The sequence below is a fragment of the Phyllobates terribilis genome, unplaced genomic scaffold (assembly GCF_046119375.1).
Source record: "Phyllobates terribilis strain yellow unplaced genomic scaffold, ASM4611937v1 Scaffold_3__8_contigs__length_932513732, whole genome shotgun sequence".
Taxonomy (NCBI): Eukaryota; Metazoa; Chordata; class Amphibia; order Anura; family Dendrobatidae; genus Phyllobates; species Phyllobates terribilis.
In genome coordinates, this window is record NW_027362763.1 from 205,501,386 (window position 1) to 205,516,632 (window position 15,247).

The following is a 15,247-nucleotide window of genomic DNA, read 5'->3' on the forward strand; positions in this document are numbered from 1 at the left end:
TGAAATTTCCATCTCCAAAAAGCTTGTCGGCAGAGGGAAGCATGAAGTGCTCTAAAATTTCCTGGTAGATGGCTACACTGACTTTGGTCTTGATAAAACACTGTGGACCTACACCAGCAGATGACATGGCTCCCCAAACCATCACTGATTGTGGAAACTTCCCACTAGACCTCAAGCAGCTTGGATTGTGGCCTCTCCACTCTTCCTCCAGACTCTGGGACCTTTATTTCCAAATGAAAATTGGAACTCTGGGACCTTGTGGAGTGTGTTAGTGACTGCCTTCTGGACATCTGTCAAGTCAGCAGTCTTCCCCATGATTGTGGAGCCTACTGAAACTGACTAAGGGACCTTTTTAAATGCTTAGGAAGCCTTTGCACGTGTTTTTTGTTAATTATTCTAATTTACTGAGTTAATGACTTTTGTGTTTTCATTGGCTGTAAGCCATAATCATCATTAACAGAAATAAACACTTGAAATAAATCACTCTGTTTGTAATGACTCAATATAATATATGAGTTTCACTTTTTGTATTGAAGAACTGAAATAAATTAACTTTTTGATGATATTCTAATTTAGTGAGATGCACCTGTATATGTAATGTATGGAATATTATTAATTTAAATGGTTGTTCAACGTCCCTCTCTGACATTGACATTGGAGAGATGGTATTGCATGCTGGGCAGGATAGTTGTGAAGGCATTGCAGATATACTACATATGTTTTATGATAATTACTAGGACACATACTTTGATAACTACCAATCGTTACACAGTTGGTTCACAAACGCTGAGCGCAATGTACAGCAGCGTTTTTCCACACCTGATGTCATGAAAACTCTCTTGTTTTTCAAAGATGATTTCACAATGGCCTGTCCAAGGTCTCTCATTTTTTTTAGAATGACTAATGCTTTCAGCTAGAATCTTTGACCATTATATTAAGGTGCATTTACACTGGCAGATAATAATTTCCTGATTACCGTGCCCTTTAAACAATCACCCTATGAATGAGCAAAGCACTTGTGTAAAGAGGGCATGAGTTGTTCAGAACAATGATCTATGTGTACAGAACTAACTTGTGTTAACAATCATTCGACGCTCATGAGAGTGCAGTTGGTCGGCTGTCAAGTCAATCAGTTTCCATGTAGCCGATCAGTGGCTGCTTAACGGCCACAATCAGGCTGTCTCAGGCTATGTGCCCACTATGCAGAAATGCTCTGGATTTTTTCCTGAGCGTTTCTGCATCTCCCTGGCAGAAAAAAACGCATGCGGATTGTACATGCGTTTTCCTGCCAGGGACATGCGGAAATGAAGCGGTCTTCACTTTCATTTCCGCATGCGGGTTGACAAGCGCTTCCCAAGCGATTTTAGCATCACTTGGAAAGTGCTTGAAAACTTGGTCACACTATATAAATCCATGCAAACAGCATGGATTTATATAGTGTGACCGAGAGAATGTCAAAAAATAAAAAAATAAATATATACTTACCCTCCGATGGCCCGTGCTGTCTTGCTTCGCTTGGTCCCGGCTGCCGGCAGCGGTAGAGTGAAGGACCTGCCGATGTCAGCATCGCGTGACCCATCACATGACTCTGACATCAGCGCAGGTCCTTCATTCCATCGCGAAGTGCCGGGAAGCATGGAGGAGCGCAGCGCGGGCCGCCAGAAGGTAAGTATATATTTATTTTTTATTTTATTCTTTTTTTACAGCTTTTTTAATGGTACCTGGATATGGATGAGACTCTCCTCTCCTCTACACCCAGGTACCATCCGCACATTAGAACGCGCCAATTATGCAAGTACAGATGCAGTCTTGCGGAATTGGCGCGTTCTAATGCAAGTCAATGGCGACGAAAACGCAGCACTTACGCAAAATAATTGGTAGTGCTGCGTTTTTTTCCGCAATGATAATCTGCAGCGGAAATTTCCGCAGCATGTGCACAGCACATGCGGATTATCATTGAGGAACATGGCAGGCCTTCTACCATGCGTTTTTTAAGCGTTTCTGCAGCTTTTTTTGCCACTGCGGAAACGCTTAAAAAACGCATCGTGGGCACACAGCCTCAATGCAGCCTTACAGCCTTTTGCCCTTGGTTTTTAGTAGCCAAATCAGAGCTACCGAAAATTGCAATCCTGGGAAAAGTTGGTGTCCCAAAAAGGCACTGGAGAGATAGAGAGACCGAAAGAGAGGCATATGTGCCAGGACAGAATTGGTCAAACAATAAGTTAAAAAAATATAAACTTTATTAGATTCAATTGATAAAAATAATAATATGTAGGTAAATTCGGCAATACAGACAAAGTTTACAATTGGTGGGTGAGCACCTGTGGGAACCCTATAAGTGCAACATATGTTGCATGGAATTCAATTAAATATTGAGTAAAAATAGGTATAGAGTAACAGCAAATATAAGTCAATATTCAAAAGTATGTAATATTATATGTATATAAAGGTTTCAATACCGAAAAAGTAGTTATAGCCCACAGGAAAACCTGTTAGAGGCAGCAAAATAGGGCGTAGGTTCAGCTTCCAGCTGGACAATGACCCTAATCATACTATCAGAGCTACAATGGATGGTTTAGATCAAAGCATATTCATGTGTGAATGGCCCAAAGTCCAGGCCTAAAGCCCATTGAGAATCTGTGGCACCTCCATCCAATCTCACTGAGCTAGAGTGAATGTGCAAAGAAGAATGGGAAAAAAATTTCAGCCTCTAGATGTGCCAAGCTGGTAGAGACATACCCAGAAAGACTTGCAGCAGTAATTACAGCGAAAGGTGGTCATACAAAGCATTGACACGGGGGGCTGAATACAAATGCACATCACAATTTTCAGATTTATATTTTAAAAAAGTTAGAAAACCATGTATTATTTCTTTTACAATTCTTAAATACTTGCTACTTTGTATTGGTATATCACATAAATTCCCAATTAGATACATTTAAGTTTGTGGATGTATCATGAAAAAATGTTCAAAGAGTATAAATACTTTTTCAAGGCACTGCATATGGGCCTTTATAATTTTATAAGGATATTACACATGATTTGTTATTACTTCTAATCAGGCTTGTATTCTGTTTGTTCTAATTTATTGCATTATGCTAACCTTGATGTTCTACAATGGTTATTCCCCATCATCCCATTCTGCAGATCCATTTTATAGTTATCAAAATTTCTAAACAAAGAACAGAAAAAAATTAAGGTGCTATTTTCAGAGACAAAAGACAGTAGAAAATCCTATACCTCCTTGGATTTGGACTGGAAGAGTGTCTAACATCTTCAGGTCTTCTCTAGTGACCCCTCTTAAATAAAAAACTACATTTTGATGTGTATAAAGGTGCATTTACATTTAACGAATATCGCAAATGACCATTCCTAGGAAAGCTTGTTTTCCGATAGAAATTCAGAAATGTAGGGATGAAGTGATTGCTCTTACATGGCTGAAGTAAATTTAAGGAAGCATAGAAGCTGTGCTATATACAAATGAAATCCTGAATGAAAATATAGCTAAAAGAATATTTATTTATTTTACTCGCTGTTATAACACCATTAATTTCTACAGCCTTTCAAAGACATCATCATCATCATCAATGTATCCACTGAGGCTCACATTCTAAATTCCCTATCAGTATTTTTTTGAAATGTGGGAAGAAAACATAGCACCTGGTGGAAACCTACGTAAACCCGTGGGGGAACATACAAACTAGAGAAAAGGAAGGTACATCCAGCACTGGGTCCTCATAAAAAATTCTTCTTTATTGCAAATTCATAAAAACTTCAGACATAGAGTAATAGCATACGCATTTCAGACGGTTACGTCCTTAGTCATTGCATACGTGCAATGACTAAGGAGATAACTGTTTGAAACTCGTATGCGATTACTCTATCTATGTCTGGAGTTTTTATGAATTTGCAATAAAGAAGATTTATTTATGAGGACCCAGTGCTGGATGTACCTTCCTTTTCTCTTCATTGTTTCTTGCTATACTACAAGACCCTCCGTGCAGAGGAGATCCTTGATCCATGGGTGAGCTGAATACCGCAATGTTTCCTATGACTTTCATGCAACATACAAATTACTTGCAGATGTTTCCTTGGTGGGATTTGAACCCATGACACCAGCGCTGCAAAGCAACAGTGCTAAAATTGTAGCCGTCTGATATGTACTTAAAGGGGTATTCCCATCTCCAAGATCCTATTCCAATATGTAGTAGGTGTAGTAATAATAATAATATTAGCAAATCCCTCTAATTAGAAATGTAGTATAGTTTTTCTGATTCAATATGTCTCTATCCTCATGTGCAGGTGACGCGCCCCTGGGCCTGTGTTGCGCAGCGTTGCGCACGCGGGAGCTTACCCGGAGCCGGATCTGTTGAGGGTTGTAGTCTCGTGGCGGTGATCCGGTCCGTGCCCAGGGAGTCAGACTAAGTGGCGCTGTATCAGCGGTAGATGTTGGACGACTACGCCACCCGTTGAGTACACCTAAGGAGCTGCTGCTGCAGGGCAGACCGCTGAGGCCGGTGGTAGGAGTGTGCAGCGTGATAGTATAACCCCCAACGGGAGGGGTATGGCCTCAGGGCAGCCGACGTGGATGATGGGGGTAGCAGGAACCACTCGGAGACGGTATGGTGTAGTTCAGGGTCTTTTACTGGTGACAAAGATAGACCCTCCCGGAGTACTGGCTAGCGATTGGGGCCTGGTCAGTCCTTGAGCAGATGGGATCTCCCCTGGCCAGGCGGAGTTGTAGGCCTCCCAAACTAACGATACTCTTCTGGCTACCTTGCTAGAGGCGGGTATAAGTAGCCCACGTCCCTGAGTGTACCGTGTGGTGCTCACCCGTATGGCCGGTGACTCGGGGCCTTCTAGTAGCTTTCGCTCCACGACGGCGGTGCTGGTCCCACGCGTGTGACCGTGCCTTCGGGTTTCTGGGCCAGAGGACCTGCAATCCCCTGCCGGTCGGTTTCTGCTGCTGGATAGGAGTTAATCCCCACAGCCTCGGACTCCGGGTCCGGTGATAACTTCTCAGTCAGGGCGAGCTCTGCAGCTGCCAGCCCCTGACTCCTTGTAGCACTGCTCCCACAGAGCTCCTGTTGTTTCTTCCTATGCTGCTTCTCTTCTCTACTTACTAACCCTGCCTCAGCCCTAGGTTTATATAGGGGAAGTTCTTCCCCTCCCAGGACTGGGCAGGAGGTGTGGCATGCATAGGATCCCTGACCAAGAGACCTCCCACCTGCTCTCAGACGTAATATCTCTATCACTGTGGCAACCAGACCCCTGGGGTGTCACATTCCCCCCTAGTGAAATTTAGTACTCCGGGACTAAACATATTTTTTTTTAGAAAAACATAACAAGGTATAAACAATAATAATACAATAAGAAAAACACATAAAGATGGTTACGGCGTGTCCGCAACCGGGTGCAGTTTTGAAGAAAACAAAGGTGTCCATTTCACCAAAACAGGGAGACGTAACCAGGTAGGGGTCTGTCCTGCCCCGAGTCCTTAACAGTCTTTAGTCCATTCCTAGGTTATGCTCCAACCAATTGTACAAGGATTCCCGGTAAATCCACCAAGGACTCCTAAAAATAACTAGAAACACATAATTATTTACAAACAACAAGAAAAACAGGTAACCACAAATAAAACAATTTATACATTTCAAATCCTCCAACGTGCGGGTAACTGGCCTCTAGTGGCCCTAGTGGACCTACGGAGCTGACTGTCTAGCCCTGAACTACAGGGTGTAGGAGCTGTCAAGGGTAAACTGGGCAGCTGTCTACCGGCTCTTTGGCTCACTAGGGGTACGGCAGGCTCACTATAAGCAGAGGGTTGATCCTCCTGTTCTGCTTGTGTGGAGTCTTCTGCCTCCTGGACCGGCTGTTCTTCCAGCTCTACCTGTTGCTCCGTAGGTGCTTGGGATGCTGGTTGGAGGAAGGTGAGTACGGGTACCACAACTGCGCCATTGACTTGAGTCCAAGACCGAGGGAAGTCTCCGAGCACAGTACTAACCATGTCTTCCCTTTCCTCTACGGGTCGAGGGTCTTCTTGTTCCTCTTCAGGGTTCCGTAGCTGTTCGGGACACTTCTTCAGGTGATCCCGGGATACAATGGTTGTGGTTTCCCCTCCGTCTTTACTGATGGTACAGACCTTTGGGTTGTCGTGGCTTGAGGGCAGTACGATGTACGGGTCCTTCTCCCACTGGTCGTCCAACTTGTGGAGCCGCCTTTTCCTCTTCAAGACCTGCTCTCCGGGTACCAGGGGAACAGCGGGAGCATACTGGTTGTAAGTTTTCTCTTGTCTTTCCCTAGCTTGACAGAGACTTCGCTCCACGCTCTCCTGTACTTTCCGGTACTGCTGCTGCCTCTCTGTGTCCCAGTCTGCTTCTGGTGAAGTGTCCTCGGGTGTCAGGACTCCCATCTCCAGGTCAACAGGTAGCTTACCAGGCCTTGCCCTCATCAGGTAAGCCGGGGTACAGTTGGTGGAACCTACCGGAATGTGGTTGTATAGGTCCACCAGATCGGGCAGCTTCTCAGGCCACAGACTGCGTTCTTCCAGGGGCAACGTTTTCAGAAGATCCATTACCACCTGGTTCATTTTCTCACAAAGTCCATTAGTTTGCGGATGATAGGGTGTCGTCCTTATCTTCCGGCAGCCATACAGATTGCAGAATTCCTGGAAGACCTCCGCTTCAAAGGCAGGTCCCTGGTCCGTCAGCACTTGGTCCGGGTACCCGTGTGGACGGCAGAAGTGCTGCTGGAAGGCTCTAGCTGCTGTTCGAGCTGTTAAGTCCTTGACGGGGACGACAACCAAGAACCGGGAGTAGTGATCCACGATGGTTAGTGCGTAAATGTAGCCACTTCTGCTTGGGGTCAGTTTTACATGATCCAAGGCTACCAGTTCCAACGGCTGCCGGGTGATGATGGACTGCAGGGGAGTCTTCTGGCTGGCACGGTCCTTCCTTCTTAGGTTGCACGGGCCACAGTCTCTGCACCACCTCTCGATGGTTCCCCTCATGCCTACCCAGTGGAACCGCCCGCGCAGCAGGAACTCCAGCTTCTTCCATCCGAAGTGTCCAGCCCCGTCGTGGTATGCCTCCATCACCATGGCTGCGTCTCTCCGTGGCACCACTACTTGCCAGATTAGTTCATGCGTCCGGGAGTTAACCATTCTGCGGCACAACTTCCCCTTGTAAAGGAACAGTCGACTCTTCTCAGCCCACAGTTGCTTGACTTCCTCCGGAGCGTCTGGGTCAAGGCGAGCCTCTGGCCGAGTCAGCATCTCCTTCACCAGTCGGACGGCAGGGTCACTGTCTTGCGTTTCCTCCCAGTTGTAATGAGGCAAGGGGTTAAACGTAGCGGCTTGCTTACTCCTTACCCGATGGGAATACTGGATAGTCCCATGACGGTGGAACGCGGGGAGTTCAACTTCTTCCAGTCCCTCTGGATCTTCTCCTACGTCCGGTAGGTTTGGCATCCTGGACAGGGCGTCCGCGTTGGTATTGGAGCGTCCTGCCCGGTATTTGATTGTGAACTCGTAGTTGGACAGACGGGCCATCCATCTCTGCTCTAGGGCACCGAGTCTTGCCGTGTCCAGGTGTGTCAACGGGTTGTTATCCGTGTACACGGTGAACCGGGAAGAAGCGAGGTAGTGCTTAAAGCGTTCGGTGACTGCCCACACCACTGCCAGGAACTCTAGCTTAAATGAGCTGTAATTCTCAGGGTTTCTCTCGGTGGGTCGCAGTTTTCGGCTGGCGTAAGCGATTACTCGTTCTTTCCCCTGCTGGATCTGGGACAGCACGGCTCCTAGCCCGATGTTACTTGCGTCGGTGTAGAGGATAAAGGGCTGGCTGTAATCAGGGTACGCCAGGATTTCATCCCCCGTGAGGGCCATCTTCAGCTGGCGGAAGGACTCTTCTTCTAACTTCTCCCATCTGAAGGGTGGCTTCTGGTTCTTGGCCTTCCGGGACTGGCCTATCAGGAGGTCCTGCATAGGAGCTGCCTTTTTGGTGAAACCGGGGATGAATCTGCGGTAATAGCCTACCAACCCGAGGAACTGCCGCACTTCCTTTACACTGGAGGGACTTGGCCATTCCTTAATTGCGGTGATCTTATCAGGGTCGGGAGCCACTCCATCAGCACTCACCACGTGTCCCAGGTACTGCACCTTTGGTTTCAGGAGGTGACACTTGGAGGGTTTCACCTTTAGGCCGTAGCTTGCCAGAGCTTCGAACACTTCCGCCAGGTGTTTCAGGTGGTCCTCATACGTCTTGGAATATACGATGACATCGTCCAGGTACAACAAGACCGTCTCGAAGTTTCTGTGGCCCAGACAGCACTCCATTAATCGTTGGAAGGTCCCTGGTGCGTTGCAGAGTCCGAACGGCATGCAGGTAAACTTGCTAAGTCCCATCGGGGTGGTGAATGCGGTCTTCTCCCGGTCCGCCTCTGCTACAGGAACCTGCCAGTACCCACTAGTGAGATCCAAGGTAGAGAAGAAGTTAGCAGATCTTAAAGCAGCCAAAGACTCCTCTATCCTTGGTAAGGGGTACGCATCCTTGTGTGTGATACGGTTGATTTTCCGGTAATCTACACACATCCTCATGGTGTTGTCTTTCTTTTTGACTAAGACTAGTGGAGCTGCCCAGGGGCTACAGCTATCCCTGATCACCCCAGCCTCCTTCATGTCTCTAAGCATCCCCTTGGCGTGTTGGTAGTGTGCAGGGGGTACGGGTCGATACCTCTCTTTTATGGGAGGATGGTCTCCCGTGGGGATGTGGTGTTCTACCCCCTTGACTCGCCCGAAGTCTAACGGGTGTTTACTAAACACTCTCTCGTACTCTTGAACCACCCGATAGACTCCCTGTTTCTGGTGTGAGGGAGTGGAGTCAGTACCCAAATGTAGTTGCTGACACCAGTCCTCCATTGTTTTCTTAGAGCCGTTACCTTCCTCCGGGGAAGATGGAGGCAAGGGTTCTACGGACTGTATGGAATCTTGATTGATGGTATACAATTTGGCTAGCGTGGCATACCGGGGCAGGTACACTTCCCTCTTCCCGATATTTATTATGCGAACGGGCACCCTCCCATGGCGTACATTGACCACCCCCCGTGCTGTCAAAATGGTGGGCCTACTGTCTGAGTAAACTGGTTCTACCATTGCCTGGTAATCTCTACCTCTCAGACCAATAGCTGCCCGGCACCAAATCATCATTTCACTTTTCGGGGGCATGGCAATAGGGAAAGGGTCACACATTCGCACGCTACCAATCTCACCACCGGAGAGTTCTAGCTGTTGCCGTCGCATCAGTGCCCGGATCTCTTTCTGGAGCACTCGCTGCTGGCCGGAGCTGGCGTTCTTGGCAACCTGCTGTAAAAGGAAAATCACCTCTGCAAGACAATTTTCAATTACATTAGTTCCTAGAGTTATCTTTGGGTGACTCTCGTGTTTGTCAATGTCTACAATGATCAGTCCCTGTGCTGCCAATTCGACTCTACCGATTTTAATGGTCACCTCTTTAAATCCAATCTGTGGCACGGGCTGACCATTGCTGGCGATGATACTCAAGTCGTCGTCAGGGTAGCGGGTGATATCCGAGTCATTCCAGTACTGCTTGAAGAGCACGTACGGGATGGTGGTGACCTGTGACCCGGTGTCCAGTAGGGCACTCATAGGAATGCCATCCAGTACCACGGGTAAGACTGGACGTCCTCCCACATATTTGTCGCGCCAGTTCGATGGGCCTGGTGATCTTTTTCCTGGGGGTTGGCCCTCTACCCCAGGTTGTGCCAGTTTAAAGGACAGTACCTTGCCATATGTCCGGGTTGATTGCAGCGGCGGCAGATGGGTCGTCCGTCCTCGTTGTATCGGTCGCTGGGTCTTCCTCTGGCCGGTGGGGTCCTCCTTGGTCGACGCCACGGGATGTCCTCCGGTCCGGATGCCAGCTGGATCTTCCCTGGAGTGGAAACCTGTAAAGACTGCACAGTTCGGGTTAGCGCAGCAACGCTTTTAGCTAGCTCTTGGACCTGATGGTGCAGGTCTGGAGCCGGGTCATTGTTCAAAGCCTGCGCATCAGCTCCCACAGGCCCTGCCGACAAGGGCGCCGCCTCCTGGTGGTAAGTGGTAGTGGGGCGTCTGTGGGTCACAACGCCACCTGGTGCCGGTTCTCGAAGCACCCGGATGGCTCTGTCCTTGAACTGTGCAAATCCCAGATGAGGGTCCTGTAAGGCCATTGCCCGCAATTGGGTTCGGTGGGCATTGCAATATAAACCCTCTATAAATTGTTCAGTCAACAGCCTGTCCTCGTCTCCCACGCCGTCAGGGTCGGTCTGCTTAATGGCTCTCAGGGCCTCTTGTAGGTTCAGGGCATTGTCCCTTATACTCTCATGTGCCCGCTGTTTGCACCCGTAGAATCTAAGCTTGATCTCGGCTAAGGTGCGGGTATCAAAGGTGTCCCTCAGCCGGATTAGTATCCCTGCGACAGTCCTCCCCCCAGGTGGCCAGGACTTTACCTCCCTTTGGGCTGCCCCGGTTAATTGGGCCACCAGGATGCTCACTTTTTGCTCCTCTGTGAGGGGGTACACCTGGAAGAGGCTATCCAGCTTTTCTCTAAAGTCATGCAGGGTATGTGACTCCCCTGAGTACTGGGGTAGCCAGGCTGCCCCCGGGATATAGGGCATGGTGAAAGGCATGACCGCAACAGCGGTGGCGCTGGCGGGGGTTGAAGCGGTGAAGCTTTCCTCCGTATCCGACATCCTTCTCCCCCCTAGTGGACCGTGGCCTACCTTGCGATGATCCTCTTCCGTAGGCCGCGGCTCCGCAGTGGATCGTCAGGGTTGAGGACCTTCCGTCGCGCTCCTGTGACGTCGGCGTCTGCTGGGCTCCTTCCACGACCTTACGCAACGTCCGGACGTGAGGCGGGGCTTCAGTTCTCGCGCGCTTTCGGAGTCCACGCCCCTCTTCTTCCCGCGCGGCGTCCTCAAGATGGCGTCCAATGGCGGGAAAACTCCACGTGTGGCGGGAAGAAGGCTGAAGATGGCGCCGGATAGCGGGAAAACTCCACCGATGGCGGGAAGGAAGCGGAAGATGGCGCCGGATGGCGGGAATCTTCACCACAGGTAAGTTTGAACAGTCTTTTTCAGGCACGCAGTACCCGGTGGTTGCGGGCACGAGATCCTGCCGACTACGCCAAAAGTTGACGCGCCCCTGGGCCTGTGTCACGCAGCGTTGCGCACGCGGGAGCTTACCCGGAGCCGGATCTGTTGAGGGTTGTAGTCTCGTGGCGGTGATCCGGTCCGTGCCCAGGGAGTCAGACTAAGTGGCGCTGTATCAGCGGTAGATGTTGGACGACTACGCCACCCGTTGAGTACAGCTAAGGAGCTGCTGCTGCAGGGCAGACCGCTGAGGCCGGTGGTAGGAGTGTGCAGCGTGATAGTATAACCCCCAACGGAAGGGGTATGGCCTCAGGGCAGCCGACGTGGATGATGGGGGTAGCAGGAACCACTCGGAGACGGTACGGTGTAGTTCAGGGTCTTTTACTGGTGACAAAGATAGACCCTCCCGGAGTACTGGCTAGCGATTGGGGCCTGGTCAGTCCTTGAGCAGATGGGATCTCCCCTGGCCAGGCGGAGTTGTAGGCCTCCCAAACTAACGATACTCTTCTGGCTACCTTGCTAGAGGCGGGTATAAGTAGCCCACGTCCCTGAGTGTACCGTGTGGTGCTCACCCGTATGGCCGGTGACTCGGGGCCTTCTAGTAGCTTTCGCTCCACGACGGCGGTGCTGGTCCCACGCGTGTGACCGTGCCTTCGGGTTTCTTGGCCAGAGGACCTGCAATCCCCTGCCGGTCGGTTTCTGCTGCTGGATAGGAGTTAATCCCCACAGCCTCGGACTCCGGGTCCGGTGATAACTTCTCAGTCAGGGCGAGCTCTGCAGCTGCCAGCCCCTGACTCCTTGTAGCACTGCTCCCACAGAGCTCCTGTTGTTTCTTCCTATGCTGCTTCTCTTCTCTACTTACTAACCCTGCCTCAGCCCTAGGTTTATATAGGGGAAGTTCTTCCCCTCCCAGGACTGGGCAGGAGGTGTGGCATGCATAGGATCCCTGACCAAGAGACCTCCCACCTGCTCTCAGACGTAATATCTCTATCACTGTGGCAACCAGACCCCTGGGGTGTCACACAGGCATTGCAGGACCTTAGGTATCCATGGATTCGACCACTAGCAACTAGCTAACTGCCACTATATCAGTGGTCGTAACCATGGATACATAAGGTCCTGTAATGCCTGTACATGAGGAAAGAGACATAGCAAATCAGAAAAACGATACTACATTTCTAATTGGAGGTATTTGCTAATATTATTATTATTACACCTACTACATTTTGGGATAGGATCTTGATGATGGGAATATCCCTTTAAGGTTATTTTACTGGTTGTGTTACATTCTGGGAATTGTTTTTGTAGGTATTTTGCTTTCATCTCACCATGCGACTGCTCCCAAACAACACAAGACAAAAATACAGTACTTACAATTCAGTGTCCTTGTAATTAGTTTCTCATTTATTTTCTTTTTTTTAAGAATATAATTTCAGTATTGATGTATTTACATTCTCTTACTAACCCAGTTATGCTCATAGTTATGTTTCATCATTTGTAGGCTGGAGTAGAAGCCCAAAATCCTGACAAGAAATGGTTATCCTCAGAACGGTAAGCATTATAGTGTTTTTTTATGCTTCACTTGTCCTCTCTGTATTTCACTTTTAATCCCTTTGAGTTATCTAATATATTGGTTTCCTTTATTCAGTACTATATATTTTTTTGTTATTATTATGAAGAATTGAAGAATGACCATTTTAGCATATGGCAAATGACTTAACATTTGTATCCCTTTGGTTGGATAATTCTCAGTTGATGGTTGTTGAAGGCTAAAAATCAATCTGACAGCCATCGGCTTAGATAACAAAATTTTATTTTGTCCAATACATTTCTAGCCAATAGAGCAGTTTAATTAAAATTCAATTATCAACATATAGCTTTGTTCTCCAACCAGTTTCTCTCCTCCTGTTGGAAAACTACAAATGTGAACATATATTAGGAGCCATGATGAAAGCTGTAGTCAGTAGCAGACACAGACAGAAGAGGGTTCCTGTGCAAGAATAATATATGGGCCCTTTTAGTCCAATAGATCATCATAATGCAGAATTTCACCTGCTTGGAGGTGGTACTGGCCCCTTTACTTCTTGGGTCCCTGTACAGCTCCACAGGTTGTACTAATGGTATATCAGCCCCTGACTGTATTAGTGCAACAGCTGGATAGCCAAATGTTGGATACTAGAGCCCTGGGCCCAAATTATAAGCTAGTAGAATGCTCATTATTGGTTATGCTAGCTATATTATCTGTACATGCTGAGGATATGTCAATGACTGATGGGAAAAATATTATGCCAAAGGGAACCAGCTGTCTGATTAATGCTGCTGAAATGATAATCAGCATGAATCCGAGTCTGGCTGCGTTACTGCAGCCGTGTGTTTCAGAGAAAACACATTATGAAAAGCCGGCTGGATACTATGTGTCTCGGTTGACTAATCCGTGGCTGGTCACCGGCAGCTTCTCCCTGCCTCACTCCCATAGACTGACAAGTCTCTCCCAATGTGTGCATAGTGAGAAACCTGTCAGTCAAAGGGATCAGGATGGAGAGAAAATACCTTGGACTAGTTATCTGAGACACATAGTCCCTGATGGCTTTTCAAAGTATGTTTTCTCTTAAATGCCACAGCGTTTCAGAATAAAACATACCCAGTTGCTATAGCACAACCAGGCTCAATATTATAAATAGTGACTTATCCTGGATCAGATTGCATGAATCCATTGACAAGTTCCCTTTATATAAAATTGCAGAAAATCCACAATGTATGAGCATAAAATGTCACTCCAGCTATTTTTTTTTCAATTTTTTATTTTTATAACATATAATGTTAAAGTGGCAGTGATATTTTAGCTGTGTAATTTATTGCATCCAAAGTGAGTTTCATCCCTACATTTTGAACTCTTTTATAATGGGACTCTTTGTATAATGTGATCTCTAGTTCAACTACCAGTGTCATACTTGCTCTCCTGTGCAGACAGGAGGTCATCCTCTGGCTTCTTATGAAGTACAAGATGGCAACATCTGCTGTGAAATTTTTCATGGCAGCTCTAAGATACCTCTGCTTCCTTGCTCAGCTCCTACGACTAGTTTTGCTGCATGATTTTCCACATAGCTATTATTTCTGTCATATTAGCGTATATTGCTATGGTATGTGAGTTCATACAATGTTGCTGCACAATTGTTATACTATCCTGATTAACACTTCCAGTCTATACTATCTGTGACTGTGTCAGTGTTGCATGTAGAATTGTCAGTGTGATCCAGCTTCAGTCTGTTTTCCCTTTCTCCTCCTCGTATGAGCTGACAGGGAGAAGCATATCACAAGCAGGAGCCTGTAGATGCAGAATAAGGCTGCATCACATAAATTACTCTGCAGTGTGAGTCAATGGAAAGCAGTTCTAGGTCATCAATAGTGTTGAGCCACCCCCGTAGTGTTCGGGTTTGGTTCGTCGAACGGTTTGTCGAACACCATCGAACACCGTTAAAACCAATGGCAGGCAAACAAAAACACATAGAAACACATAGAAAACACATAGAAAACACCTTAAAAGGTGTCCAAAAGCTGACAAACTGCTCAGAAGACACAACTAACACATGGAAAAGTGACAAGTACATATAGTCATGTGAAAAGAAAAGAGGTGGAGGAGTAAAAGGAGGAGGAGACACAGATATAGGCATGTCATGCCCTTCTATAATCAAGAAAGGCTGGAGTAAAAATCTAAAATCAGCCTACCAACACCCAGACGTCATGACAAGAAAATTAAAAAAATAAATATCTTTAGGTAGAATGGCGTTCCATTCAGAACACTTTCCTTACAAGATGTAGTGGTATCCCCGCTGGGAGTCGTGCCAAAAACGGAACCCAATACATTCGGACTAATCCACCATTTGTCATATCCAAGGGGCAGGTCAGTAAACGACAACATCGACGTGGAACCAAGTACAGTAGTATATACTGTACCTCCTTTGACAAGGCAATCAGGCGGGTCAAGAAGTTGGGAAGGGTCACCCTAATGGCCAAAACAGACATTGAGGGGGCGTTCCGGTTACTTACTACCTGTGCCTCCGAATAGTGTCCGCCTATTGGGCTGCTTCTTGGAAGGAGCACA

The 15,247-nt window shown here is 47.5% G+C and overlaps 1 protein-coding gene across 2 annotated transcripts in view; it reads left to right on the top strand.

The window, feature by feature from the left end:
- The window catches only part of MYO7B (myosin VIIB), a 255,392-nt gene that overhangs the window by 25,475 nt on the left and 214,670 nt on the right, over window positions 1-15,247 (top strand). For both annotated transcript variants that reach the window (XM_073674582.1, XM_073674581.1), the window contains exon 2: window positions 12,647-12,696. In XM_073674582.1, the coding sequence (XP_073530683.1) occupies window positions 12,679-12,696 (18 nt within the window). In that variant the 5' untranslated portion in view covers window positions 12,647-12,678. The remainder of the gene's footprint in view (window positions 1-12,646; window positions 12,697-15,247) is intronic.